This window comes from Acipenser ruthenus, chromosome 11, assembly GCF_902713425.1.
Source record: "Acipenser ruthenus chromosome 11, fAciRut3.2 maternal haplotype, whole genome shotgun sequence".
NCBI classification, from domain to species: Eukaryota; Metazoa; Chordata; class Actinopteri; order Acipenseriformes; family Acipenseridae; genus Acipenser; species Acipenser ruthenus.
This window is the reverse complement of record NC_081199.1, coordinates 1402806-1428313: the sequence shown is the minus strand read 5'-3', so window position 1 is coordinate 1428313 and position 25508 is coordinate 1402806. Positions and strand designations below refer to the sequence as shown.

Below are 25508 nucleotides of genomic sequence, written 5' to 3'. Positions count from 1 at the left end.
CTTAGATACCATAAGTTTCATTTATAGTATTCGTTATTTATTGCATTAAATATTGGAGGCCTAAATAGATTAAAAAGACAGACTGTAACAAAAACAAAGCAGCTAAAATCAGAGTATGTGTATGCCTATAATGAAGCTGCCACTGGCAAGGCAAATGCATATCATTGTTTTACCTCTGTTTGCATGCATATGGAAGAGGCTGCTCACAGCGACCTGGAGCTGTGGAGATATCGACTGTTTTTATGCATAAGAACACTCCTTATTTATAACATCCAGGCGATCCGTTGTTCCCGTGATTCTGTTCGACAGCATCCTATACAGCTCTGCATTTTAAAAAAATAAGAAAGTGGAAATTGATCGATCACGATGACGTGCAGATGTGTTAATTAGTCTCATAGGGGCCATCCAGCGGCGAAGCTGTTGTCACTGCCCATTGCTAAGGTGGTTTAAGACACGTATAAAAGTTGTGTGTAGCTCCTAACACATTCTCAAGAAATCTGGAGGAAGGGCGACATGGTTCCTTTAGCGGTCCCGTTTAATAGCTTTGGAAACGCTCTCTTGCTTTTGTTTAATGGTGCCTTAGCCACCGTGATCGTGATCATTAATGTGTCGGTTTTCATTTCCATCGTAATAACCAAATCCCTGCGAACCGAGAACAGGTTCATTTACATGATGAGTACATGCATTAGTGACTTCGGGACGGGGGTTTCGTGGTACTATCTTGGTATTTTTGATGTTGATGATACCGTAAGTGGAAAAAACACGACGTATTTCATTTCTTCAAACTTCTTAGGGCTGTCTTACCTGGTCATCCTAGCGGCTCAGGCGGACAGGTACCACGCCGTAGTGTCCCCTTTTCAATACAGCAGGAGAATGACTCCAATGAAAACCGTGCTGGTTGTGTGTTGTCTTTGGGTTTATGCCTACGCCCACGTGGCTGCTCTAAACTTGGTTACTTCAGCAACCGCCGCAAAGATCAGCTCGATCGGCACGTTCGTGTGCAATGTGATCACGCTGGTGATCATGTTAGGACTCAATATTAAACTGTATCTGATTGCAAAGTACCAGCTCAGCCGGGAGCCCCCTTCAGCAGAGCGGGAGCACCGGAGGGGGTCTCTGCATCTCATAATAATCGTGGCTGGTTGCTTTCTCTTGTTTTGGACGCCGGTTTTTACGTACATTATAATTTGCGATTTCGCGACAACACACTGTTACGCATTTGAAAACCGTGCCACAGACCCGCTGAGAATTCTACCCCGAGTGAACTCTGCGCTCACCCCCTTTCTGTACGTGAGAGGCTGCGCTCCTTTAAAGCAAGCGCTGCTTGGCAGGGTCTGGAAATGTTGCGCCAGCTCTTCTGTAAGGTGAGAGCTGCGTGTATATATAATGATATTGTACTGTATGCATATATATATATATAACATTATGGAATGATCTGCTTCTGGGAAGCTGCATTGGCTCGCTTATTGTTTTTGAATCAAGATTGAGAACGTATTTTTATAAAATAGCTTTTTTCATCTTAGTTTTTCTTATCTTACAATGTTTTTATCTCTTTTTTTAAATGTATTTTTTGTATTGCTTTTCGTATTATGGTTGAATTGTTCGTTTGTGTGTGTGTGTGTGTGTGTGTGTGTGTGTGTGTGTGTGTGTGTGTTAAGCTCTTTGGAACGTGAATTGTGTTGTATTGTATTGTAATACATTGTATTATTATTATTATTATTTATTTATTTATTTCTTAGCAGACGCCCTTATCCAGGGCGACTTATAATTGTTACAATATATCACATTATTTTTTTACACATTATTTTTACATACAATTACCCATTTATACAGTTGGTTTTTTACTGGAGCAATCTGTGTTCTTATTCCAAAGCCAGACTGACAGCATTGCAATCACGCAGTGGTGTTCCTTCCTCCCAACGTTACCTCTGCAATTGCATGATCCACCGCTGGGGGCAAGCAAAGCCATGGAGACCCGCTGTTGTGTAATATTTTGTATCCCATAAAATTCTGCATCCCTTGTTTATTGTACTATATGCAATAAAGTAGTTTTTGATTAGTAAAAACAAAACAAAAAAAAAAAAAAACATTGTCCCCTAATAATGCAAATATAGACTAACCCACAGACTTAACCTAACCTTACCATTAGAAAACGTGTTCACTTAGGGGTTCCAACAAAACAAACCGAGAGGCGAAAGTGCGGAAGACGAATCAGGGCCACCTGATTGCATAGAGTAGATAAGCAGGGGGTGCAGAACTGTATGGGATGCAGAATATTACACAACCCCGGCAGCGACCGCCTCTCCTGCTGAAGGGCCGTCATCATTTCACAAGGGTTATATAACATTACTTGGTAATGCCTTAACGGTGTCGCCTATTTCTGTCATAGCTTACCCTTTTATTCTATTATTCCAACAGAAAAATTAATCCGGAGACTGGGGAGAGGGCGGATTCCAATGAGACCAATGTTGCAGTGATCTGCAGGAATTAATGGCATCAGCAACGTGATCCACGTGCAATCGAGTTACGGGTAACAGCAGGGTATAGGGCTCTGACTCAGTTGTACTGAGTTAGCAATGGCAGTAGTCTTAACATTTCTAAACTTTTGTGTCACTAGAAATTATTCAGACGTCTATAAAATGCAACCTAGTCAAAGATTTTAAATTAGATTAGATTTACTCTCGATCAAAATGTTAGAGCGACTTGTGCATTTAAATGTTTTGTATTTGAACGTTGTCTCATTTGATGTGTTTATTTGATCAGTAAACGGGCATCCTTCCTCCTCGGATTTTCTTAATCCTCTTCGCAATGTGCATGTAAAGTTTGGAACGTGTTTGATAAATGCAAATGCTTGAAGTGAAGAATGTGACATTACATATCGATTTCACTTCCACCTTGAATGCTATTAATAATAAAAGCAATTTAATAAACGTGTCTGTTTAATTAGGTGCAAGGCCACTCCTGTCCGAATCGCCTATAATTGCCTGCAATGTCACTACAAGGGGCGCATGGAATGCTCATTTTAATCTCTCAACAGTATGACATCACAATCCACTCTGGTGCCTGGCAGTAGTGAGTCGTCCCGAGCAGCTCAGAGCGGGACAGACCAAATTTCATCTGTGATCCAGTGACCGGAAAAATTCTCGCTCTGAGCTGCTCGGTTACTGAACGCACCCAACTGGTATAGCGGCAATTTGATCTGTCGCCGAGTCTCATTATGTAGCCTTTAATCGAATCAAAGGCCTGTGTTTTCTCCATAGCAAATGTAGTAGGTCGGGTAATGTGACCACAATGAGAAATCGAGCCCTTATTAGACTCCAGGGACTGTTCTCACAATGAAGCTGTAAATGCACAACACTGCACCCGAAGATAAGGGTGTTAATGAAGCTGGTGATTATAAGATGAGCAGACATGCCAATGCCACGCGCTGTTTAATTAAACCCTGGAGGTCATACACCACCAAAGAAAAAAAAAAAGACAACGTTTTCACATTGCCTATAACATGAAGCCATAAGTAAAACAGGATAAGTTATGTTTGTTACACATATATACATAGGCTCGCTTTTCTAATGATACGATGCTGCATCGCACCCCAATTTCACAGCCTGCACACAAAATGAAGGGGGGTGAGGATGCATTGGTCCTCTTTCGGGATGTCTAGTTTTCCTTAATGGAATGCAATAGTATTTATCACACGCTCAGTTGATCCGTACCGCATTAAGATGACATTATCAACGTGCGGATTCCTAAAAGAAGGCATTGGGTGTGTCACGCACCCCTAAACGCTCGTGCAACATTGTAGCCAAGGCTGCAATTTACAAAAAAGACCACAAGGTGTCAGGGGACTCCTTCTTTGATACAAAGTTGCAATTCCTTGGTTTGCTCTAGTAAGGACAAACCTGAATAATACCAATAGCACTGTATACCATGCAACAGCCCTTAGACAGCTGCACTTTGTTTTGTGCATCAGCCGAATATTTTACTGGAAAACATATCCTGTATTTATCCAGTCTGCATTATAATACTAAGATTTCACCCAGCCCTTAATATAAGATTATTGTTATTATTGTATTTGATTATTTTATGAATTATTTTACATATTGTGTTTTCTGTACCAGAGCCAAGGATTGTCATCTAGATCAATTCAAAATCAATAAAAACAATAAAGGATATATATGTGTGTGCGTATCTATCTATCTATCTATACATTCTACACACTGCAGATGATGGATAGTGACGGTGTTTATATATACTACACAGACAATACATATTCTTTTACTGTCATTGTAAGTTACTTGAGATACATTTACAAGGCAAATATTTGGAATGACGCAATCAATGGACGTGTTTTGGGCCTGGAAGACTGAACGCCGAAAGAGGCCAGTGGAGTCAAGCGAAAGATATCACAAACAAGACCTGCGAGGTTACCAAGAGACACGGCCTAGTGGAGCAGAGGCCAGCCCTGTATAGTGGGAGAGGAGCCCTGGGTTGTGACCTCACTTCCTTTCTCTGCATCTGCTTGAGAGGTCTGCAGTGTGTTCACGTTCAGGAGCCCTGGACCTGGGGTTGTTTTGCTGGTGTTTCTTGGTTACGGGTTCCGGGGCGGCTGGCTTGTGTTTTAGTCAGTTTCATCCAGTAGTGTTAATCGTGTCAGCCCCAGTGTAGAGATGCACTGAGAAAAAATATATATAAAAACAACAAACTAAAATATATCTAAAAACAACGCGTGGGTAAAAAAAAATACAAAAAAATCTTTAAAAAGCCAGTCGTTAGAATTCTTCCAGTAATGTAAGAGGACACAGCCTGGTCACTGTACACAGCAAAGCACACCAAGACACAGAGATTCAGAGACCACTGAAAAGTATTGTTTTAAAATCAAACTGGGACGAAATAACTTACAGTGAGTTCGTGTGTTAGCGGCATTCTGACATTCTAGGCCGTAGAGAAATTGTTACAAATTCATTTTATTTTGTAATCTGAAACCTTAACATTTATTTATTTATTTATAAGAGAGTCTGTAAACAGTCAGACAACATCAACAACAACAACAACAATAATAATAATAATAATAATAATAATAATAATAATAATAATAATACACCAGGTAGAAAGCCTTGATTTCGACATTCTCGTAATTATTATTGCAACAAGAAAGGAAAAAATACATATAATGTTACAAATTCACTTTTTTTGTCTTGCCCATTTTAATTTATATATATATATATATATATATATATATATATATATATATATATATATATATATATATATATATATATATATATATATGTGAATGCGTTTCTGTTTCTTTCAATTGGAAATGCTTGCTCTTGTAAAGCGTCGGATGAAATGAAATCACAAGGCTAAGCAGGAGAAATAGAGTACAAAGTAACTACCACGATCGGATCAAATGTTTGTGAGCTGGCAGAGGGGCTGCTGTTTGTTTCTGCTTTTTTTCGGTTGGCTTCTATTCAAATTTGGGTCAGGGGTGAGATCTGAACGTCACAAGCTTGCAAGATGGCGCTGGGAAGGCTGTTGAGAGAGAGGGCGGTTTAACAGGGAACGCTTCTGCTGATGCATTAAGAGGTATCGCATTTGTATTGCTGTTTGTATTTGCACATCACTAAGACTGTTGTTGTGTGCGCGCTGCAGAGGCTGTGGGGACTCCGCGTGCCGAATAAAATGGTTTGAGGTTCACGTAAAAGTGATTGCAATCGCGTGCCAACAAAAAGGGGTTCTCTTATCCAATGCCTACCTCTGCTAGGAAAGCTGCAATACCAGCTTGGCAAGATGCGGCCAGTGCAGTGTCTTAACCAGCAAAGCTAGCGATCCAGAGGCGGCTTTATGCCATACGTGCAATGATACGAGTTCTTTGTTTTTTTAAAAAAATAAGCTTTTATTTAGTATTTGATGATGTGAAGTTTGCTTAGAGAAAAAAAAAATTGGAAAAGGTGAAGTGTGCAGATATCTCTCTTTATGAAAAACGAGTCTGCCGTATCTTTAACGCAGGGGGCAGCGCTTTTTTGATTTCGTTGTCTGTGATCCAAAAGGGGCGGCTTGTTTTTTTAATACTGTATCTTTAAACTGAACTGTTACATTGTTTTGGGATGAGCTTCGAGATCATTTTGATTTGCACAAATGTGCGGAAAACGGTGATCAATTGATACAATCGACGCTGGCTTTTTTTTTAAATTGGATAATTTAATTACAAAAAAACTGCTATGGGCGCCATTCGTTGAATCAGGTAATGTATTGATGTACATGAATGTATTTTTCGAAACGGAATTGTAACTCTCTTTTTAGGTTTTGTGTTGGGGTTAGTCTGCGGTGTTCTTTGAAGTGGGTTTATTTTATGTTCACAAACCAGATTCTTATCAGATTGCTGCGGACGGTTCCATTGCCGTATTGTCCACTTGAGCACCCGGTCATCTGCTTTGGGTACCGAAGCACCCATATCTTTCATTTCAGCAGTAAAAACAAACGCACAGCAGCTGTTGTGAACTGGAATTAACAATAATGTTATATACACGCCTTTTGAATGGTAGCTATTCCTCTGATGTGCTCACTGTAATGATATGTTGTAAACGTCCGGTGGACTGCAGAAGTATTAGAAACAGCAGTTGTATTTTAGAAATGCTGTGTGTGTGTGTGTGTGTGTGTGTGTGTGTGCCTGCCTGTGCCTAAGAGCACATGCTTTCCCATGACAAGCATTGACAGATCATCTATGGGTTTTGTGTATTGTGCAGTGCAATCTTGTGACTAATGCAGGCTTGGACACCACAGGGTGATATGAAGATATTTCAGTTTGAGAAGGCTTGGCAGGTTTTGTTGATGCCCTGGTTAGGCTGATCACCCACCGGACAGTAACCCAAGCACTGAATATGGGGCTGCTTTGTATACGTAACCAGTTGGGTAATAACTAGTGGAAGTAGTTACGATGTTCAATGCAGAGCACGGGCCATTGCCATACAGAATACAGGGCAACATTGGCAGCATGGATCCTCTTATTACTAACTGTGTTCCATCTATAAGAGCAGGGATATAGGGTGTTTCTGTAGGTACTCCCATAGGCAGAGCATCTCCTCTTAACGTATTTCTATAGGTGATTTGCTCATCCATGTTGGCTGGGATGTATACTATACCTATTTTTGTTTCTGTATTTAAAAAGAAAAAAAAAATTCTTGCTGGGGGAAAAAAACAAAAAACAAGTGCAGTCTTGTGAAGGTCTCCGGTACGAAGTCTCAGAAACCAGTTTTACTGTGTCGCTGTTTTTTTTGCTTGAGGAGGATAAGCATAAAACACCTTAGAGAGGAAGGGGAGGCAAAATCCCATGTCAACTGGATTGGGAAGTGGTGATGGGGGGGGGGTTGTAACTGACATGCCAAGGACTTAAACAAAGCAACACCACCACACTTCAAATGCACATGGAATGTGTCGCCCACTTCTGTTTGCATGTAGATCCTATGTATTTGAATCCAGGAAGGAGCTGTTTTGTGTAGACTATTTCCAAGTGTCCCTGTTGTGATCAGATGAAGACTTGAGATTCCTCTTTGGGTTTTGGGACGCCTACGTTTCTGACATGAAAAGAAACTGTATTGAAGAGCTCCTTACCTAGCTAGACTTCAGTGAAAACACGCCAAGCTGGCAGGACTGGGAGTAGCCTAAAAGTCTATTAAATGTTACCTCCAGTTCAGTGTACAAATAAAATTTCAATTTATACAATTTGTTTGAGAAAAATCAATATTTTAATTGCTGTTCCAGTACTTTCAGATTTAGGACTACACCACTGATTGCTGTGTTTTTATAATTTTTGTGTCCTTTATTGTACAGCCCTGGGTATTTTCATACTGCAAGAATGATCTTTTCTTCTTGCATAGTTTACTGAAGACGCACAAGAGAAGCAGTTCCTCATTGGTCAGTTCCCCAGCTGCCGTGCGACAAAATCCCCAAAATAGACACCAAGCCTATTTTTTTTTTTTTTTTTGCATCGCTTCAGTGTTGCCCGTCGCATCGCAGGCAGTGTGAATGGCTTGTATCAAAAAATAAATGTTGGTTTTTTTTTTGTCGTGGTGCGGTTGTCGTACGACCCATTCGCTTGTCGCATCGCGTCCAGTGTGTAGAGGTCTTTAGGAGGGAAACATTAGGAGTTTTTTACGTAATCGTTCTGTTTGATTTGTCTGGTATTTTTATCCATCCCACCTTTGCAATAGCTGCTTAACAAAACAATTTCCTATAAATAAGCTAATAAATACATCTGTGTAACCGGACTCCTGGTCACAGCTCTGAGACACAAGTCTGGTATTGGTAAATTATTAAGACATAATGAACAACCCCCAACCCCTAGGAGAGGCTGTCTAGCAAGATTCAAGAAGCTCCAGGTTAAAACTCACACCCTGCACAGGGAGAAACGTGGGCAGACCTGCTGCTCCGGGAGTGGACATTTGTAGAAAGCCCTCCTTTAGTAGCCCAGCTGTCTGTAGGGTGCTATCAATCATTACCCTCCAGGTACAGAAGGTATCAATGCATGTGATTGAAACAAAGGCACACAGGTGCATATTTACCTTCAGGTGACACTCCTCTCCAACCTGTTGGCTTGCGGTCAGTGTTCATTCCAGAGAGGTCAGGGAGGCCAGTGGGGATCGTGTTCCTTAATGGGACGCAGTATTAATGAATCTGTCATGTGATCATTGTGATGATAAATAACGAAATGCATGCTGCTAATATTAACATTGGGGAAGATGTAACTTCATGCATATACTGATCAATGTTCCAACTGAATAAATATCATTAGCTAGTAGTTGGATTTCTTTTTCTGTCTGGCTTTTTTTTTTTTTTTTTTAAATAAATATAGTTGCACACGTTTCTATCGCTGTGTGTGCCATGTCTTTAGTGCAATTTCAGTTTAAAGTACACTTGCTGCAGGTAACATTCAATGTCCCTGAAATGCTTCCATTGTACAAGAGTCTGTGAGTGCTGCTGTACAGAGCTCCACAGCCGCTTGCATGGTACAAGAGGCTGTGAGTGCTGCTGTACAGAGCTCCACAGCCGCTTGCATGGTACAAGAGTCTGTGAGTGCTGCTGTACAGAGCTCCACAGCCGCTTGCATCGTACAAGAGTCTGTGAGTGCTGCTGTACAGAGCTCCACAGCCGCTTGCATGGTACAAGAGGCTGTGAGTGCTGCTGTACAGAGCTCCACAGCCGCTTGCATGGTACAAGAGGCTGTGAGTGCTGCTGTACAGAGCTCCACAGCCGCTTGCATCGTACAAGAGGCTGTGAGTGCTGCTGTACAGAGCTCCACAGCCGCTTGCATCGTACAAGAGGCTGTGAGTGCTGCTGTACAGAGCTCCACAGCCGCTTGCATCGTACAAGAGGCTGTGAGTGCTGCTGTACAGAGCTCCACAGCCGCTTGCATCGTACAAGAGTCTGTGAGTGCTGCTGTACAGAGCTCCACAGCCGCTTGCATCGTACAAGAGTCTGTGAGTGCTGCTGTACAGAGCTCCACAGCCGCTTGCATCGTACAAGAGTCTGTGAGTGCTGCTGTACAGAGCTCCACAGCCGCTTGCATCGTACAAGAGTCTGTGAGTGCTGCTGTACAGAGCTCCACAGCCGCTGCATCGTACAAGAGTCTGTGAGTGCTGCTGTACAGAGCTCCACAGCCGCTTGCATCGTACAAGAGTCTGTGAGTGCTGCTGTACAGAGCTCCACAGCCACTTGTATACACACAGCTTTCCTTCTAGTCTGTTGAGTGCAGAAGGGATTTTAATTCAGAGACACACAGGCTCGGGTCTCAAGGACACTTCCCTTTAATGATGGATGTCTTCATTTCATTCTGTTTATGCTTTCACACCACAATCATTCTACTCATTACAACCTCTGCATATTTAAACAAGTACTCTGTACTTTTTTTCTGCATCCCGTTCTTGTTCTTTAAGACTGTTTTTTCTCTCAGTTTTGGAGATCCATTTTAAAGTCTTCTTCTATACATGTGCTGTTTGAGAGAGTATTTGCACTTCCAGTCTTAATCATGAGCTACGCAGAACCGTTTAGGGAACTGCATTGCTTGTATTGATTAGCAAACACTGTAATTATGCTAACATTGGAATGTAAACCACTGACTAATCGTCTCAATTGATTGACGATTCAGGAACTGCAACCCCTTTTTTCTTATTATGCAAGAATAAATTCAAAACTCAAAGTTATTTTTCACCAGTACATGTATAGCTACATATTAACATTCTTGCTGCGACCACAATTTAGGGATTGCTTGTTTGCAAGTGTGCACATTTAGTGTGGTTGATTTGTTTTTCTGTGCTATGCTAAACCAGTTTTTTTTTTTCTTTAATACACTATGTAGGTACTGTAAGGGTTGTCTAAGGAAATCCATAATGCATGAAAATGAAACGGTGAGAATGGAATATACCCTCTTGACATGCACATGCATCTCTTACAGATGCAGTCAGTTGTATAATTCAGGATCCGTTCAGTACTATATTTGCAGTAGATCTGGTAAAATGTCTAAAAAAATATTCAGTTTGGATGACAAGTTATTTATGACCTTCATTGTAGTCAGTCCACTTATACCACGGTTAGTAAAACATATATTCATTCTATTTCTGTTTCCCTTGAGTTTATATTATAATCCTTAATGTTAGTATGGCTGTGTCTGGCTGACGTAAATGTAACTTTAGTTTAGTTTAAATGTGTTTAACGGACTAACATATAAATGTTCTTGTGTAAAAGGCTGTTTACCGTTTAAATTACCATACATGTTTTCTATGAAAGGTAGACTTGATTTAGCATTTTGCAGCCTCCTTTATATTGTAGTGTCTCATATTTGACAGTAAGGATACTGTAAATCATGGAACTTTAACTTGTGAAAGTCAAGGCAAGATCAGACTTTACTGTTTACATCATCACAGCATTTTTTGCATGCACGTTGTTTGATTGAAATGTGCATTTAAAAGGACCCGCAGTGCACACTGGATGGTTTTCATTTGGTCTCTCTCTCTCTCTCTCTCTCTCTCTCTTGTATAGATTACTCGTGTCTCTGTGCCGCACGTCTTGTGTTGCTGCTCTGTATGTTTCTGTGCCGCACGTCTTGTGTTGCTGCTCTGTAGTCGTGTCTCTGTGCCGCACGTCTTGTGTTGCTGCTCTGTATGTCTCTGTGCCGCACGTCTTGTGTTGCTGCTCTCTGTGCCACAGGCGTTCATTCTCTGGTTTTGTTTGAATGCCTGCCTTCCTCTCCACCTGGGTTTCATGTGGTCAGATTCGTGGCTCTGTGGTGTCAGACTAGATGAGATGGAATGACTATAACCAGGGGCTGGCATTACTGTAAGAGGTGGTTGTAGAATCTGTGGCACGAGCTATACGCATCCCTGCCGCAAAAACTGGACTTCAAAGAAAATGGCACATTTCCTTTTATGTTTTGTGACTCATTCCTTTTTCTTTATTTTGGAACTCTATTAAAGCAACTGCAGGCTGTCAATGCTTCCCCCCCCCCCCCTCCCCCCCCAAACCCCTATTCACCAGTCCTATTCATAAAGAACAGCAGCTGGACCTCTCTGGAGCTTGGTTATCCATTTACAGGGTGCTTTCCTGTCACTGGACAAGTGGATGAGTTGGAACAGTATCTGTAGCATCTGAGTTTATCCAGTAATAATGTGTTTATCCCATCGGAGCTGTGACTTCCCAATCTGCATCTATTAATGAGTGTAGCTTGCTGTATTGTATTCACGTGTTACTGATCAAGGTAAATCCAGGTGACTGATGGGGTTAAACTAGGAAAAGGGAATACAATAGAAGATGGATAGGTACATTGCTATCTGCAGTACATACAATTAAGGTAGAAGTTGATGGCGAATGTTACTTAAAACAGATCTTACTGCTTTTCCGTCTCGATGTGTGACTCAAGTTTGTAGAGGTGATGGGAGGGCAGGAGAGAAGCCCAGCATGTGGAATGTGATGGGAAGCCAGGAAAACCAAGAAATGCAAACTCGGGGGTCCTTTAGTACTGGGGATGTTGCAGTACCACACAAATTTGTTTTTAACATTGTTTGTTTAATGAGAAGCTGCATTTCTTTGCATGTAATAGCAGATCTTGAAACCGCCCGTTGACAGTAAGCTGAAGAATACACAACCAGTATGTTTTTTTTGGGGGGTTTGAAACGGCCTCTATTAGTATAGAAAATGCTGCCCTATTTCTCCTGCTTTTAAATGGTATCTATATCTCATTACTTAAAGCAGTGCAGCGTTGATCTGCTCATGCAAACAATATGATATGAGGCATTCTCTGACTGAACGAGAGGATCTGGGATCACACTGTGACAAAAATAAAGACTAGTGAATATATAAAATGTGATTGGTCTGTGTGCCTTTCAGTGCGGCAGACTGTACCCTTGTATGGTTTTATCAAGACCTTGTGATTCTGATGCATTTTGAGTTATGAATATCTGACTGAGAGATCTGAGCGCTTCAAGTATTTGCTGGTCGTAGCCCGGATGTCGAAATGACTTGTTTTTGCAAAGGAACGCTGCTTCATAAGATGTAGCCTTTAACCTTTTAATAAACCAGCAAACCGGTCAAAACAAACCAGACAAACCCGCCACCCCAGCTTTCTTTGAAGCGTGCGCTGCAGTTAGCAGCACAGAAGCAGAGCATTAGCGTGCGGTCTGGAGCTCGTACAGATCTTTCAAAGTGCACCACACTAAACGGCAGCACTGGTAATTCAATTAGAGCTGGTTTGGCAGCTGTGCTTGCGTTACTTGGTTTGTTTAATCATGCAGCGATTGCAGAGCTTTCTTTTAAACCCACTTTAAAAATGGGGCTTGAAGTTTAATAGATTCTCCTCCTCTTCCTTTTTTTTTTATCTGACCAGCGAGAGCTCTGTGCCAAGTTGAGCTGACTGGGCCAGTTCTAACTTGTCACTGGCATCTGATCCATTGTGTGGTAAAACCTCAGTGTGTGAATCTGCTTCGATCCGTTCTTTTCTTCAGGGAGAATCTTGTGCAGAGCGGCTGGGGTTTGGAAACATTTCTGCGACTCTGTGTGTTTATTGCATGTTGTTCATGTTGAGTCGGCTCCTTGTTTACTTTTCTTTGCAGAACCCTTCAGCTTCATTGTGTGGGGCGTCCTGGGCTCTCTAAGCGGGTGGCGTGTGTAATTCCTGGTGTGTTAGAACCCTTCGGCTTCATTGTGTGGGGCGTCCTGGGCTCTCTAAGCGGGTGGCGTGTGTAATTCCTGGTGTGTTAGAACCCTTCAGCTTCATTGTGTGGGGCGTCCTGGGCTCTCTAAGCGGGTGGCGTGTGTAATTCCTGGTGTGTTAGAACCCTTCGGCTTCATTGTGTGGGGCGTCCTGGGCTCTAAGCGGGTGGCGTGTGTAATTCCTGGTGTGTTAGAACCCTTCGGCTTCATTGTGTGGGGCGTCCTGGGCTCTAAGCGGGTGGCGTGTGTAATTCCTGGTGTGTTAGAACTCTTCGGCTTCATTGTGTGGGGCGTCCTGGGCTCTCTAAGCGGGTGGCGTGTGTAATTCCTGGTGTGTTAGAACCCTTCAGCTTCATTGTGTGGGGCGTCCTGGGCTCTCTAAGCGGGTGGCGTGTGTAATTCCTGGTGTGTTAGAACCCTTCAGCTTCATTGTGTGGGGCGTCCTGGGCTCTCTAAGCGGGTGGCGTGTGTAATTCCTGGTGTGTTAGAACCCTTCAGCTTCATTGTGTGGGGTGTCCTGGGCTCTCTAAGCGGGTGGCGTGTGTAATTCCTGGTGTGTTACAGTGATCAGGAGTGCAGAACAGAGTCAGAGTCGGGGATCACAGTGGGTATGGAGGCTGTACCAAGGCACACCATTAGAAACCCCTTGTGAAGTGTGACCTATAGATCCCGTCGTGGCACCACATGTTGAGCTGCTGCACAGTCGAGTATTCTTGTTGTTTGTCACTCAGTACTGGGTTGAGGTTCCGCCTTTTCTAATGACCGGGTTAAAGCAATATACAGCTTGAAATGCAGTGAGCTGAAGCAATTCTTTCACTCTGAGATGAATGATGGGGACTATCCTGTTTTGGTATACTGAACTGGATTGTATGTCCCGGGCTGTCATACTGGGTGCTTTCCCATTAGGAATGTTTTAGGTTGTTTATTGTGTTGAGGGAGGTAGTTTTTTAATTTTATATATATAATTTGTTTTAAGTTTAGTTCACATCCACTTTTGTTAAACACAGTTGCTTCCAGGATTGTGGAGGAATTAAGCAGACTTTTGTAGTAACGTTTGCACAAATTTTAGTAAATAGTGATAGGGATGTAGTGCCCATTAGGATTGCATAGATCTAGAAAACTACTGTTGAAGTGAGATGAAACTCGGGATATACTTTAGAACAAGTTACTGAGTTGATGTGGATATAGTTGTGTTCTTTTTTTCCCCAATAATCTTTCCCTTGCATAATCAGTGGTGTGCTTGAGAGAAGTTTCAATCCTAATGTGAATTGTCTTCTGGCTGAATTGAATTTTCTGTTCCTAACCTTAGCAGGGCTTGCTGTAATTTGTTTTCTAGGTCGGCAGCATACAAACGAGACCTCAGTAAATGCACTTTATGGACAGAAGTTTGAGTCATTGTTGGCCTCAATCCTCGGATGACAAAAGGTATGTTTGTTTAACTTCATGGCACCTTGAGGTGTATGCAGGCAACACAATAAAGAGAGGCGCACCTGGGAGGGATTGGCTGATTTAATACACATTGTTCTGCGGGTTGATCTTTTTGATAAAAGCACATATTTGCAGAAGTGATGTTTCTCTACTTTAATCCTACTATTTGGAAGCAATTCGTTTAAAACTCTTGATTCATTTAAAACTCTGATTTTATGCAGGTTCATGAAAAACAGGTGTTGGGGGTCTGTTTGGACGATGCATACTGTGTGTAACTCGGTATGCAAAGGCCATCTCACTCCCCTCCCTGTTAGCCCTGAGGTGGAGGGCTCTCGTGCTGTGTGGTGAGCTGGGGGAGGTGTGGATCTGTTTAGTGGAAGGCTGGTTTCACGTACACAAGAGCTTTTCTATTGCAGGGAAGCTTCAGGCTTCTTGTGTTCCTCTTTACGTTGCATCATTTCTGGTTTGCACACAGATCAGTGTTTGCCCTTTGTAAACTGGAAGCTATTGATAACGTAACACCACTCGCATGTGCTCGTATGTTGTGGCAGAGCGGATCCCTGCCTGAAAGGAATGTGTTGGGAGTTGGCAGGGAAAGGGTTTCATTTTTGTTCATGTCAGAGAAATGTGGGGGTGTGGCTGTGTTCACACAGTTACAGGTGTAATTATGTATGTTAAATTCATTGTCACCTGCCTGTAGCAGATTTAAAACAGGATCAAATGTTTGTTCTGGGCAGACTCCAGCCTGTGTGAAGAGAGAGGCTGTCTTGTTTCAGAGCACAGTAGCTCTCCTATGTTGGTGACAAGGATCCAATGAAGTGATGCAAATGTGTGCACTATTTTATTTTACTTGATTTGATTTACTGTTTTTGTCGTTAACAATGGTTTGAAAAGACATAAATAAACCAGACATAAGCAAATAGATAAACCAAACCAACTATGCATAGCAATTGGGTGAAAAAACAATAATCAAGCAAGACATCTTGTATAAGAGGCCCTATAAACACATTTGAACAATCCCTAAGCAAGCTCTCTTGTACAGAATGTTGGCTGGCTTGCTGGCTTGCAGGCTGCAGTGCGTGTGTCCGAGATCACAAGATGGATTTTATTTAGTTTGTGTTGGGCAGTGTGCTTCAATTCCTTGTATTTTGTATATTCTTTGACGTAGCTGTTCTATCCTTGTCAAATTCTTCAGCTCTTAACCCTGCATGCAACCTGTTGCAAGTATGATCCTGGGTTTGCATGTCTCTGCAGGTAGGCTGCGTGTTGCAATACTGGTACAACACTGATTTTGAGCAGGGTGGGGGTGCATTTAAGTAATTTGGTTTCTTTACACTTGAGCAGTTCATATTTTTTTCCCTGGGGGCAAACCTGTTCATTTGTGCTACAGCAATCTGATCTGTATCCCTAGACGCAGTGAAATAAAGAATAGACCCGACTTCCACACTCCTTCAGCTTCCTGGGGATAGTGCGTGGATCAGCACCCAGGTAGCTAACTAACTTGTCCTGTGTGTGTCTGGCTTTTCCCTGATACTGACAGTGTCTCTGTTCTGTTGGTCCGAAGACTGCGGCACTATGGCCTTTTCTTGCTGTGCAGCCCAACTGTGAGTGGAATTCCTTTCCCTGGGCAATCAGTCAGCCTGCTTCCCCGTCACACAGTGATGACACACTGTAAACTTGCTCTGAGCTGTTTCCAATCTGTCGAGTTTCATCCTGTCCAGGTACAGTGCCTTGAGGGTGCCCGCTAATGAAGAAATGCAAATGAACGCGTTGCAGTGAAATGTTGAAGCTGCTGTTTAGAGTCTAACCTCGTTTCGCAGTGAAGTGATTGTGCTTGCTTGATGGGGCGTGTTTCTCTGCTTGTGTACACATCTTCTTATTGGGGTGGTGTTATAGTGATTGATTACCATGCTGCAGTCCACTGTGTGCCATGTGGGATTGTCCCATTGCCTCGAATGTACATTTCTGAAACTTCTACCAATTGATAATGGTTTAAAAAACTTCTATACAGTACATTAGGCTAGAACAGCTGCTAATCCCCTTTCACGTCCTACAGAACATAAAGGTATGTGGAATGCCTATAGGATGAGTTACTTCAAGAACACTCCTGAACTAATTGGTTTGACACAGCAGCATCTCCTCTTTCTATTTTAGCACTACACTGTGTGGAGTAAAACAGAATGAAAGAAATTGTGATTTCATCTTCGGAGCTGGGAGTCATTACCTCCAGCTGGCCTGTTATAGGCAGAGTGGCGTCCGCTTTGGCCTCCTTTCATATACAGGGTTTAATTCACTGGTCTGCATCATAGTTATGTTGCGTTTCCTGTTTCTGATGTTCACAAGGCTCACCGTGGTCACGTGAAGCTCCTCGAATCCACTGGAATCTGCAGACGTGGTTTAGAACTCGCTGGCTCCACACCATAGCCAGATCGCTTTCAGTCAGACATCCATTACAAGGAAGTATTACAAAGAAACCAGAATACTTGGTACCTGTATTGTGCTTTGTATAATATTGATGTGTCCGAAGGGCTTCCAGCTGTTGCTTAAGAAGGAGTTGAACCTTCATTGCAGATGAGGTGTTTGCTGAAGAGCCGAGGCAGGTTCATTGCATGTTTTTGGAATAGATTAGCAATCTTGATTTAAATGAATACGGCTTCCACACCTTTCTGTTCATGCAGCACACACAAGCGCAGTGAATTTGACATTCCCAGTGGAGCATGCCTACATTTATTACTCCAGACAACAGGGGAAAGCATTTGAATAGTTGCAGTTGTTTGATTTAATTGAAGGGATAAAACAAACCCCAGGGGTCCATGGAAACCTACAGTTTTGGCAGTGGGGTTTGTGCTCATTGTGTTAAGGGTTTACTTTGTCCCAGAACATTACACGCACACACAGAGAGACACTCAACCCTGCTCTCTTGCCATTATCACAGTAGCACAGTAACTAAATCAAACATTTTAAGGTCACACGTATTCTTCTTGGATGCCCCAAGTACTGCTCTACAATAATCCAGGAGTCCTATTCTAAGTTTATAAAATGCGTCTCATTCTATAATAAACTCCACTTGGTAAATATAGTGCTGCTTTGCTTTTCCTTTTGCAACATTTAGTGCTTTCTTTGTTGTACCTTTTTTAATACAAGTGATTTTAGGAAACTTTAAAGGTCAAATTTCTCATTGGACATTCTGTTTGACGCTCTGTACAAACTATCAGTAATGTTAACAAGTCCACTCTGTAACAGTAAAAGCCTCGTCTCCTGCTTGCTTGCTCTGTGGGGCAGAACAGTTAAGAAGTGTAGTAGAAGCGATGGTATTATACAGTGCCTAGGTTATATTTAACAGGTCAGTCTACCCTGGGATTCATCAGTCAGCTCGCTGTAGACTGTCTGTGTTGATTCAGTTTTATTTCTTGGCGGTAGCAGTGTGTGTGTGAGGGAGAGAGAGAGAGAGAACATTGTGTTATAGTGAGTAGTTCCTTGCTAGATTTCTTCAGCTATTGCAGTCCCACATTCTGTCTCAGCCAGGATTGCGTGGAGATGTACACAGCATTCCTCATGTGGACCTTGATTGAGTGAATGCAAACAATTGTTCTCCTGTAATAAACCGTTGAAGTATCTCTTGCTAGTTTCAAGTGTGGAGTGAAGAGATTACTATCCGTATCTAGTAAAGCGCTGCTTGGACAGTATCGTTTTCAAGATTGCAGAGTCAGGCAGGCAGGCACACATGCATGCTGTTTTCTTTGAAATAGTGCCAAAGGCCACATCAGATAGGCCTCTGTGTGTTAGCGGGCAAACATATTTAAGGGGTTTGAAAACCTTCATTTCAAATAAGTGCCACTGCTTTATGGGTTTTGTCATTTCAAAAGCCGTCTGTTTTGTTGTGGCTCTGTGTTTTACAGTCTGTATTTAAAGCGATGAGTTTCGAAATGAACCCCTTTTTATTCTTGAACACAAAGCAGACAGTGTTGTCACAACAAAGAATACTGTAATAGTGAGCCAGTTCTGTAATAAATGTGCATTCCTGATTAAACATTAATCTGATTAACACTAAATGCACCTCCTGTATAAATCATTGTGCACCCCAATGTCTCAGACTCTGCTAAGCACTGTGAAACTGTACCCAGGTTTTTAAAGAGATTTAACCCATGAGTTCAGACAGGGCTGAGTGCAGCTTACCTGTGTCTCCAGCTGTCCTGCACACAATGGAGGCCGTCCCAAGTAACCGAGTCACAGAGGTAATGAACAGAGCAGCAGGCAGTTCAAACGCGCTTTCTGGGAAGCGATAGTAGCAATTGCAAAACGGGACAACAGGCTGTGTTTTGAAAGCTGGAGTTGACTTTTTATTTGAAAGACAATAACCATTTTTTAAAGTTTGTTTTAAACGCTGTGTGTGTGTATAATGGGTGTGCTTTCTCTCCTGCTTTTTTCAAGGGGGGGGAGGGGGAATTCTTTCTAAAGTTTGTTAGAGTTTGTTTATTTCAAAGTATTTATAACGCTGTCTATGAAGCGACCACCGTCCATCTGAGAAGCCGAACTAGGTCTGAAACAAACGTAATGAAGAATAAAGCCTTTTCTGATAAAATGGAATGTTCTGTTACGCCTCCAAGTCCTCAGTAGTGGAAGAATGGCATGCGCAAGGCAGGACTGTTCTAATACGCTTTATCAGTTTAAAGTCCTGCCCTTGTCAGCAGGCTGATTATCCAGGGTCACACAAGGAAAGCGTTAATGGAGTGGCCTCTCTGTGTTCTCATCAGCTATTGCAGTGCGCTGCTATTGAAGCTTCCTCTCATCTGTGACCACATCTGGACCGTTGCCAGGGTTCATGAGCAGCAGAGGACTAGGCGGCGGTTATACTATCTCTTCCTGCTCGTACCACACTGTATTTATTCATCACACTCAACTTCTGTGTTCCCGCTGCCCAATCTCTCTCCTGTTTCCTCTAGGAACCCCCTTCCTTTGTGAACGGTCTGCTGGGCTTCATCTTGTAATTTAAATGGCTGTAGCAGTCATGTTGCTGATAAGTTCAGAAGCACTGCACTTACTTAACAAAGTGTGAATGTTGTGTTTTTTTTTTTTAAATTGTCTGTTATTCTAGACCGGACTTTTTCATACACTGGTGGTGTAGAAATTGTTTTGGGGTCTTGACTGGCTGGCCCAGGCAGTGCATGCTGTGTTTCAGCTAGGTGTTGTAATTGGGGAAACTTTTTCAAGTGCTGACATTTCAGTGTAAGGGTGTAATTGTGTTACAACCTGATTCTCATCTGTGGCGTGCTGTAATGTGTGCATGGCTAGTTACAGGTGCAGTGTTGTTTTTGTAAGCAGTGATTTTTATATAGTACCCAAACTGCATCTCTTTAAATTTGCTGAGTTTTTTTTTTATTGAAGTTGGTGAAAGCTTCTAAATATTTGTTTGTTTTTTTCCCCTCTGTAGGTGGTACAGGTGTGAGAAGAGAAGGTGGAAATGGAACTGCCAAATCATGCCAAACAATTGCTGCTGCAGCTGAATCAGCAGCGAGCTAAAGGGTTTCTCTGTGACGTCATCATTGTGGTGGAGAATGCTCTCTTCCGAGCCCACAAGAACATCTTGGCAGCCAGCAGCATCTACTTCAAATCCCTTGTGCTTCATGACAACCTAATCAACCTGGACACAGACATGGTCAACCCCTCTGTGTTCCGGCAGATTCTGGACTTCATTTACACTGGCAAGCTGTTATCAGCAGACCAGGCTAGTGAAAACAACTTCAATGCCCTCCTCACTGCAGCTAGCTACCTCCAACTCCACGACCTGTCAGCTCTGTGCAGGAGAAAGTTGAAGCGCAATGGGAAACCCTTACCCACCAAGGCTACAACCCCAAATACAGGGAGGCCCCTCCGGAACCAGAGGCTCTCCTCCACACCAGTCATTCAGAACCGCTATTCAGTGTCAAAAGAAAGTGGGAAGAAACAGCAGCTTGTCGAAGATCTCCTGAAGGACAAACTATCCGATGATGATCTCTACGTTGGTGGCTCGAACCGGGAAGGCTCCCTAAACCTTGGGGCTGGGAAAAATGGAAGCAATGGTAACCTCTCCAGTGATCAGGAGCTTGGTCTTGACCTGTCCAAAAAGAGCCCTTCAGCCTCCACTACTCAAGATGAGGTGAGCCCCAATGAAAACCACCAGGAATCCCCCCAATCTGCCACAGCATCAACCGCCAACAGTGCCTCTTTTGAAGACTCCACCACAAACCCTCGAAGCCTCGAAGGTGGGGAGCCAATGGAACTGGGAGTGGGCGAGGAGAACCAGTCACTGCCGGACACAGGGCAGCGCAAGAACTCGCGCCACGTAGCCCGCAAGAAGGAGTGGCCCAAGAAAGAGAATGCGCTGGACAGCGGGAAAGGCGACGAGGAAGCAACTGTGCCCAACGGTGTCATCGTGGGCCCCAGCGGCGGTTACAACTCGGAGCACTCCTTCAAGTGCAAAGTGGAGGACGTGGAGAACGGGAAGGAGAACAGCGAGGAGAGCGGGCACAGCGAGAGCGAGAGCGGGCAGACCAGCGCCAACTACGTGTACCGGCAAGAGGGCTTTGAGCCCGTCGCGTACGGGGACAACCTGTACGTGTGCATCCCGTGCGGGAAGGGGTTCCCCAGCTCGGAGCAGCTGAACGCTCACGTCGAGACGCACACAGAGGAAGAACTGTACATCAAGGAGGAGGGCGCCTACATCAAGGAGGAAGCCGAAGACCTGTCCACCCAGAGCTCGACATTCGGCAGTGAGTCGAGACCGTTCAAGTGTTCGGTGTGCGAGAAGAGCTACAAGGATCCAGCCACTCTGAGGCAGCACGAGAAGACCCACTGGCTCACCCGGCCTTTCCCCTGCAACATCTGCGGGAAAATGTTTACCCAGCGGGGCACCATGACGCGTCACATGCGGAGCCACCTGGGCCTGAAGCCTTTTGCTTGCGAAGAATGCGGGATGCGCTTCACCAGGCAGTACCGCCTGACCGAGCACATGCGAGTCCACTCAGGTGAAAAACCATATGAATGTCAGCTTTGTGGTGGGAAATTCACCCAGCAGCGCAACCTGATCAGCCACCTGCGAATGCACACCTCCCCGACATAAGCCAAAGACTTTGACGAAACAAAGTAACAAACCAACAAACACAAAGCTGAATTTCTAGAGAATGTGCTTCTCTGACATCTGCAGTGGGGATACGAAGAAGCCTCTGAAGGGTTCTTTCGAAGGTCACCCCGCTTTGATAAATAAGCACGTTCTTGTTCAATGCTTGCAGTGAGAGCTGCTGTTTTCTGAAATCGCGTCGAGGCCACTTTGGAAGGAGGTCGTGGATTGAATGTTGGGGGTTTAAACCTGTGGTCCTGCTTCACACAATAACTTGGGTTTTGTGGTCCTTCTGATACTATCCTTGGTCTGATTCTTAGAAATGGGTCCTAATTCAAGATAAAATCAGATGGTTCACAATTGCTAATAACAAAACCAAATTGTTCTAAAATGGGCTACATTGTTTCTAAGCGTAAGAATGAAATCAAGTCCTAATCTTTGTTCTGGGTTTGATTTAAAAGGCATAGCAGGTGGAGGTAGGGGGGAAGATGGAGGCTTGGTTGTGATTTCAGAAAACAGAAATGTCTTTCACCTTGCCTGTGGTTAATACAGGGGGTTGTCCTTGAACAGAGTTTCTGTTTGCGAGCTGGGGGTCTTTTCTTTCTTGTAGTTCATAGTGGTATTTCCTTCTAAACCTAGAGGTACTTGTTTTATTAAGAACTTGTTGTAATGTTTATGTGAATGTTTAAACTGGATGGTCTTGGGATATGTCTAATGGGGGAGGGGGGCCTTTTTTTTGGTGTAGACTGGACTTGCTTCAAGTTTTGTAGGTACGTTTTTGTTTTACAGTTTTTTTTGGTGTTTTAAGCTTTCCTCCCCTCACACACAAAAAAAGGAAAAAAAAAACTGAACTAAACAAGCCTGTTGGAATGGACTTGTTACCTTGCTACCTCTTAATTCTTAAGAACAATACATTGATCAGTGGAAGACCAGGGGTTCCTAATGGAATTACATGTATAAATACATTGATCAGTGGAAGACCAGGGGTTCCTAATGGAATTACATGTATAAATACATTGATCAGTGGAAGACCAGGGGTTCCTAATGGAATTACATGTATAAATACATTGATCAGTGGAAGACCAGGGGTTCCTAATGGAATTACATGTATAAAGTATGTAGAATACAGTTGATTTTAAGGTAATGCTTTAACCTGCCCATCTTTCATCACAGGTTTTCCCTTGTTCGTTTGTTTTTGTGTTTTTTGTGGGATTTTTATTTTGTAAACCAATAGCTTTTGAGGTTCCCGGTTTCCGGGGATCCTAATTTTCAAACAGTACTGTAATTACCTTGCCTAAAACAAATAGAAGAGCTTAGGGTATAGGTTAGGTAGAAAGGGAGTATAGTCCAAAGAGCCAACGCATGCCAAGAAGCATGTATTCCTAGAACTTGCTACAGAAGCTCACAACCAAAGTTAGAATGTGACTAAATGTTCAACAGCAGAATGTTTTATTTTAAGTTATCCGCTAAAGAAGAAAAGTCAGGCTTTATCCAGTTAAATAGTGAGAGGTAGACCGAGAGAGACACTGTTTGGGGTTGGATAACCACTGTCAATGAGACCAATGGAAATGCAAGTGTAACTTTTGCTGATTGGTGGGCTGGTAAAACCGTAAACTTTCAGTTGGTTAAAGTTCACAAAGTATCCCTCAATACCATTGTCCTTTTGTTACAGTTACTGTCTTTTATATATACGTTCTGTATCTGTAACAGGTTCATGCTTTTCAGTTCAGACCAAAAATTGTAGCTACTAAAACCGGAAGGTATCGTGTCCCATAGGTTTGTGTTTTGTTTTTGTTCCATGTTTCTGAAAGTTGTCCTGTTGTTATTATCCAGGGCCGATCTCTTATTGAAGGGAGGGGACATCTCCTCTTCATTTGTTTTTCACCTGCAGCCAGTCTTGTTGTTTTACCTCCTCCTCCTGCAGAGTGTAGCAGGAGTGCACGTCTCGGGTCTTTCACAGGGAGGGATGGAGGGAGCTTGTGTTGCTACAGCTTAAACCAGCTTCTGGGGAATGTCAAAATGTGGGGCGAGACCGGACATTCTTGAGTGATTTTGTCCTTTTCCATGCAAACAGACACCAGTGCATGTATATTTTGAGCCTTATAACAAGACTGTGGGACGCTGTGGTTTTAAAGACAACTGTCTGTTTTAGGCTCACCTTGACTAGAATTTTGTAAAAACAATAGACCCGCTTAGACAAAAGTCTTAATGTTACTGAAATGAGAGTGAATGTTACAAACAAGAAAATGAAACAAAAACAAAACACCCCTTGCCAAAATGAACAAGTCCCTTAAAACGCCCGTTGGGGTGGAGGAAAAGGCATTGTCCATTTTTTGTCTTATTCCTGTATTATATTGTGCAGGGACCTTGGTGCAAATCTTGGTATAGGCATTCTGGTTTTTCTTTCTTTTTCAAAGTTGTTGTTTTTTTTTTGTTTTGTTTTACCTGTGTATCCATTTTATTTTTTACTTTGCGAGGGGGGAATGCAGCTAAGATGGGAATCTGAACTAGTGATAGGAGCTTAATGCAGCTGAGTCGTGGATTCCTGGTAACCACCCCAAATTTGATATCGATTTTCTTTTTTCAAATGAATGCCACACTTTATATATATATATATATATATATATATATATATATATATATATATATATATATATATATATATATATATATATATTATAGTTTCATATCATATATTGCCTGTCTCTAGATAATTCTATAGGGTTGTTCATGTCCCAGCACCTTGCAGTTTTGCTGCCGGGACATGAGCAATACTGTTGTGAACCTCGTATTGCACTCCATCTAAATCTGTCTCATTTGATAACCAGCCCTATTGTATTGACAGTTTTTTTGTGTGTGTGTGTGTTGCGGTCATTTCAGGAATCCACGACCCAGTGCTGTTCAACAATCTTGTAGTTCTCAGCACTTCAGCAGAACATCGTAACGTCTGTGTTCAGTGGGGGGGATTGTACAGCAGGACCTCTCGTTCTGAGTCGACTAGCTGGAACGCGTGCAGCAGAATGAACCTAAAAATAATAAAAAGAAATAATACAAAAAGTCAATTCCAAACTGTGACAGTAATAATACAAGCTTCAGGGATTGTTCGGTAACTTTTATAGTGCCGATCTCTCAACTACATTTGTAAGACATAGTATTGTATTAAACATTTTCTGTATTTTAATGATGCAAACACTAGTTTCATATTTAAGATTTTAAGAGGGGCGGGGGTACTTTTTTTTGGTTTATTTGTTTGTTCAGTGAACACAAAGAACCTCGACAAGAGGTGGGGCAGCTCGACAAGAAGAAAAATGATACTTTCAGTCACTTAGATCCAGAATGTTTTCAGAAAATAGTAACAAAGTTGTAAAAAAAAAAAAAAAAAAAAGCTCATACCCAAATCCACACACTATTTTTTAAACCAAAGCACATTTGAATGATTATGGAACCTCCTTGTGGCTCAGAAAAAAAAAAAAAGAAAAAGAAAGATACTTCTGTATTTATCTCATTGTTTACATAAACTTCCAGTTTCAGACCTCAGCAGTTGTGGGGCCAGTCGGAGTTCTCTGTTGCCTTTATGCAGGTCGCTGCCAAAGCAAAGGCTTCCCAGCTGACATGCAGCCGTGACCCTGAGAGAGAGAAAGAGCCCAGTCCTGGTTTAAATAATGGGGGCAGGGTCCTTTCCCAAGGCCCCCTTTCCAGCTGGCTCTGGCATCTGTGTGGCGACCTGCTCTATTGTAACTCCAGATCCCTGCCTAGCTCCAGTGGGACAGTGAACTGGAGAAGC

General features: G+C 42.7%; 2 protein-coding genes across 6 annotated transcripts; both read left to right on the top strand.

Moving 5' to 3' along the window:
• The first annotated feature begins 513 nt into the window (after positions 1-513).
• Positions 514-2990, top strand: LOC117973337 (adenosine receptor A2b-like). The gene is made up of 2 exons (XM_059032669.1): positions 514-1364; positions 2419-2990. The coding sequence occupies exons 1-2, from the start codon at positions 514-516 to the stop codon at positions 2489-2491; spliced, it is 924 nt and encodes a 307-aa protein (XP_058888652.1). The 3' UTR covers positions 2492-2990.
• A 2392-nt stretch (positions 2991-5382) lies between these two features.
• LOC117426539 (hypermethylated in cancer 2 protein-like) lies at positions 5383-24318 on the top strand. 5 transcript variants are annotated; one of them, XM_034925229.2, is made up of 3 exons: positions 5383-5586; positions 14537-14625; positions 20060-24318. In XM_034925229.2, exon 3 carries the CDS (start codon positions 20090-20092, stop codon positions 21725-21727), a length of 1638 nt encoding a protein of 545 aa, XP_034781120.2. In that variant the 5' UTR covers positions 5383-5586; positions 14537-14625; positions 20060-20089; the 3' UTR covers positions 21728-24318. The 5 variants fall into 5 exon arrangements, with proteins under 5 accessions (XP_034781120.2, XP_058888753.1, XP_033900098.3 ...); XM_059032770.1 differs by having other exon boundaries at positions 14513-14625; XM_059032771.1 differs by lacking the exon at positions 5383-5586 and adding an exon at positions 5620-6244.
• Positions 24319-25508: the final 1190 nt, after the last annotated feature.

Excerpts from the sequence above, each read along its gene's own strand:
- LOC117973337 (XM_059032669.1), top strand. The coding sequence starts at position 514 with ATGGTTCCTTTAGCGGTCCCGTTTAATAGCTTTGGAAACGCTCTCTTG. Across the intron at positions 1,365-2,418 it reads TGCGCCAGCTCTTCTGTAAG|AAAAATTAATCCGGAGACTG; the intron begins GTGAGAGCTGCG and ends TTATTCCAACAG.
- LOC117426539 (XM_034044207.3), top strand. The coding sequence starts at position 20,090 with ATGGAACTGCCAAATCATGCCAAACAATTGCTGCTGCAGCTGAATCAG.